At 39.2% G+C, this 3,143-nt stretch overlaps 1 protein-coding gene across 1 annotated transcript; it reads right to left on the bottom strand.

The window, feature by feature from the left end:
* Positions 1 to 1,859: 1,859 nt before the first annotated feature.
* Positions 1,860 to 2,612, bottom strand: LOC149831981 (uncharacterized). Its single transcript, XM_090013130.1, has 3 exons — positions 2,445 to 2,612; positions 2,238 to 2,351; positions 1,860 to 2,186 (listed from the first exon to the last, which is right to left on the bottom strand). Exons 1-3 carry the CDS (start codon positions 2,610 to 2,612, stop codon positions 1,860 to 1,862), a joined length of 609 nt encoding a protein of 202 aa, XP_089869256.1.
* Positions 2,613 to 3,143: the final 531 nt, after the last annotated feature.

Below are 3,143 nucleotides of genomic sequence, written 5' to 3'. Positions count from 1 at the left end.
CAAAATAAAATCCTAACTCACTTTCGTAGGAATCACAATTGCATTTAGCGTATGCAACAAGCCCTTTAAAGCCCTATGTTAGCCTAGTAGACGAGTAAGGTCTCGTGAAGGTTTGCAGTGATGCTACCCATAAACATCTCTGTCATGTATGCATAAAAATAACCAACTTAAAAAATCATTAGGTAGTCAAGGAGTTTATTTTTGCAAATATTTCATGGCAATGCATTATCAAAACATAATTAAAGTCTTTTACAGGCCACCATAGAATAAAACTTTCTCTTCTACTTTTCTAAATATCATAATCATTTATGCTTTATTCTCAGAAAATCAAATATATGCAAGTCATTATTTACTAATCCTCACTCATGTTTTCTGCACAGGTTTTCTCAATATTTGCTTCTAAGAAGTGGACTTTTTTTTTACGTTCTTTTCTTTTTCCGTTTTCTTGACTTTTAAAATTTTCACACATTTTTTTTCTTTCTTTTATTGAGCACTATATCAAATTTCTAGTTTTTATGACTCCTGTAACGAGCTTTGGGTCAGTGACTCCCGGGCCAGACGATCTTAGGGCACTAGATACAAAGTATCCCTTAGACTTAATTGCTCAAGTCACTAGACCTTCAATTTTTATAGTTTTATGTATAGTCTAATTCTCTGTCATGTGCAATGTCAACATCTATTAGGCTCTCTATAAAGTCCATATAACAGGCTTTCGGGCTGGTGGCTTTCAAACTAGATGGCTTTAGGGCACGAGGTGTAAACACCCCTCAGGCTCTACTTGCTCGAACAAAATAGGCCACAAATATTAACTTAGACAAATAAGTGACTTCTTTTGTTATTCTTTTTGACAAGGGAATCAAACACTTTAACTTGTGTCTGAGCCCAACTACTGGAGAATACAAAGATATCAAGCAACTAAACGTATGTTTTTTTTTAGCTATTATTTCAATGTTGTTCATTTGCTTAGTTTTTAAAAATAAAGTTGTGCATATTCATACTTGTGATTCAAAATAAACTCTAACATATATCTATAATCATTTCTTTGAAATCCACATAAATAACCATAGTTTTCTATATCAGTGTCAATAAAAATTTTTTTAGGGCTTAAAAATTTTCTAAAAACATTAGATTTTGCAAAGCATTCATATAAGATCAAACTCATTCCTTAAAAGCCTAATTTTTATGAGTTGTTATCAAAAGTGCAAGTACAAAGACAAAAAAAAATTGGGTCTATAAACTACACCCTACCCCATACTTGAATGACATTGTCCTCAGTAGCACTCCCCCATGCTTGCATGAAACTAAGTGAATGCATATGAAAATGAAAATAAATGAGAGAAGTAGTAGAAGTCACCTGATCCATGCTATGGAACCTTACCTGATGTTGTATTGTACTAGATCTGTAGAGATTCCACCAGTCTCAATGAATATCACTCACAAAAAAAATGCACACAATGTAATGCATACATGATCTAACATTTATGCACATAACTCAAAACGAGAAACAAAATAGAAAAACTACTAATATAACAACACTAATATGGGCTGCCTCCCATAAAATACTAAATTTTACATCTTCAGTCAGACAAATCTCTACTGACCCTTCATCGTCCATGAGATCAATGGACTCGAAGTCATGCTCAATCGGGAGGTTTGAGGAAAATGATTCCATCTATGACTCTGCCTACAACATTACCTTCCACTCTATCCCTCTGGATCCTGACAACGCTGCATGGTATATATGTTTGTTCACCTAAACCTATAGCAATCAATCCTAGGCTATCCCCCTCGAGTGATTCATCCTCCTCCTCCTAAGGTGGATCACTCAACGTCCATGTCGGCTCTACTCCCACTAGGTCCTAAATAAAATCAACTTGGAAAGAAGCATCCGCTCCTGCAGGGTCCATTGTTGCATTGAATATATTCAACCTCATCTTTATGTTACCGAACAAGACATCCATTGCACCAGTGCAGCAATTGATGCACGCATTGGCAGTAGCCAAGAAGGGGCGACCAAGAATAATGGTCATCTGCCTCATATCATCTACTCCCTTCATATCCAAAATAATGAAGTCAACAGGGAAGTAGAAGTCCTCCACCTTGACCAGAACATCCTCAAGAATTCCTCGCGGGACCTTGATCGATCGGTCTGCCAGCTGCAAGGTCATAGGTGTCGGTTTCATCTCCTATAACCCAAATACGTCATAAAAGAAACCTGGTAGAATGTTTACACTTGCCCTGAGGTCGATCAAAGCACGCTCGACAGTAATGTCTCCTATGATGCGAGAGATAATAGGAGCCCCTGGGTCCTTGAGCTTAGGTGGGGTTTGGTGCTGGAGCACTGCACTCACCTGCTCAGTCAAATAAATCTTCTTTGGTACATTGGACCACAACTTCTATTTCTGCGTACAAAGCTTCTTAAGGAACTTTTCATATGCAGGGACCTGCTGGATGGCGTCAAGCAAGGAGAGGTTTATCTGAACATGCTTGAAAATCTCAAGCATCTTCTGCATCTTCACCCCCTGCTTTCCAAACGACTTGGGCTTCTCTAACGCCTCAGGAAAGGGGGCTTTGGGTATATAGGATTTGGAAGGCTCAGATAGAGGAGCCATTTTGCTTTTTTGAGGTATGTCAGTAGGGACTGACTGCTTTTTACTAAGTCTCTCACTTTCTTCTACAACATCCTTCAATTAGTACTGCTTCCTAATCTTAAGGGTTATAACCGCTTGAGCATGCTCTTGATGGACACCTGTCATGTACAGGCCATGCATCGGCTCTTTACCCCTAGGGTTAACCACTGATTGATTAGGTAGTGTCCCCTCACTTCACCTGCTAAGCGCCTCAGTGAGTTGTCCCATCTACATCTCTAATTTGCCAATGGACTGCATGTGGGAGCTCAGATTCGCCTTGATATCTGAGAAGGCCTGCAACATCTTGTTCTTAAAGGACTGACTGGATGCAAGCCCTTGGGATTGAGGCTGACTAAACGAAGGTTGGGCAGAAGGAAAACTAGATCGCTGGAAACCAGACGCATAACTGCCTTGCCTGAGTGGATTCTGGGAAGGTACAAGGGGATGTTGTAGATTCCTCTATGAGAAATTAGGATGGTTTAGCCATGCAACTTGGGTTATAAGTACTGAAAT

Source organism: Nuphar pumila, chromosome 7 (genome assembly GCF_984573655.1).
Source record: "Nuphar pumila chromosome 7, dmNupPumi1.hap1.1, whole genome shotgun sequence".
In the NCBI taxonomy this organism is placed as follows: Eukaryota; Viridiplantae; Streptophyta; class Magnoliopsida; order Nymphaeales; family Nymphaeaceae; genus Nuphar; species Nuphar pumila.
Note: the sequence above shows the minus strand (reverse complement) of the source record. Positions and strands in the feature narration are given on the sequence as shown.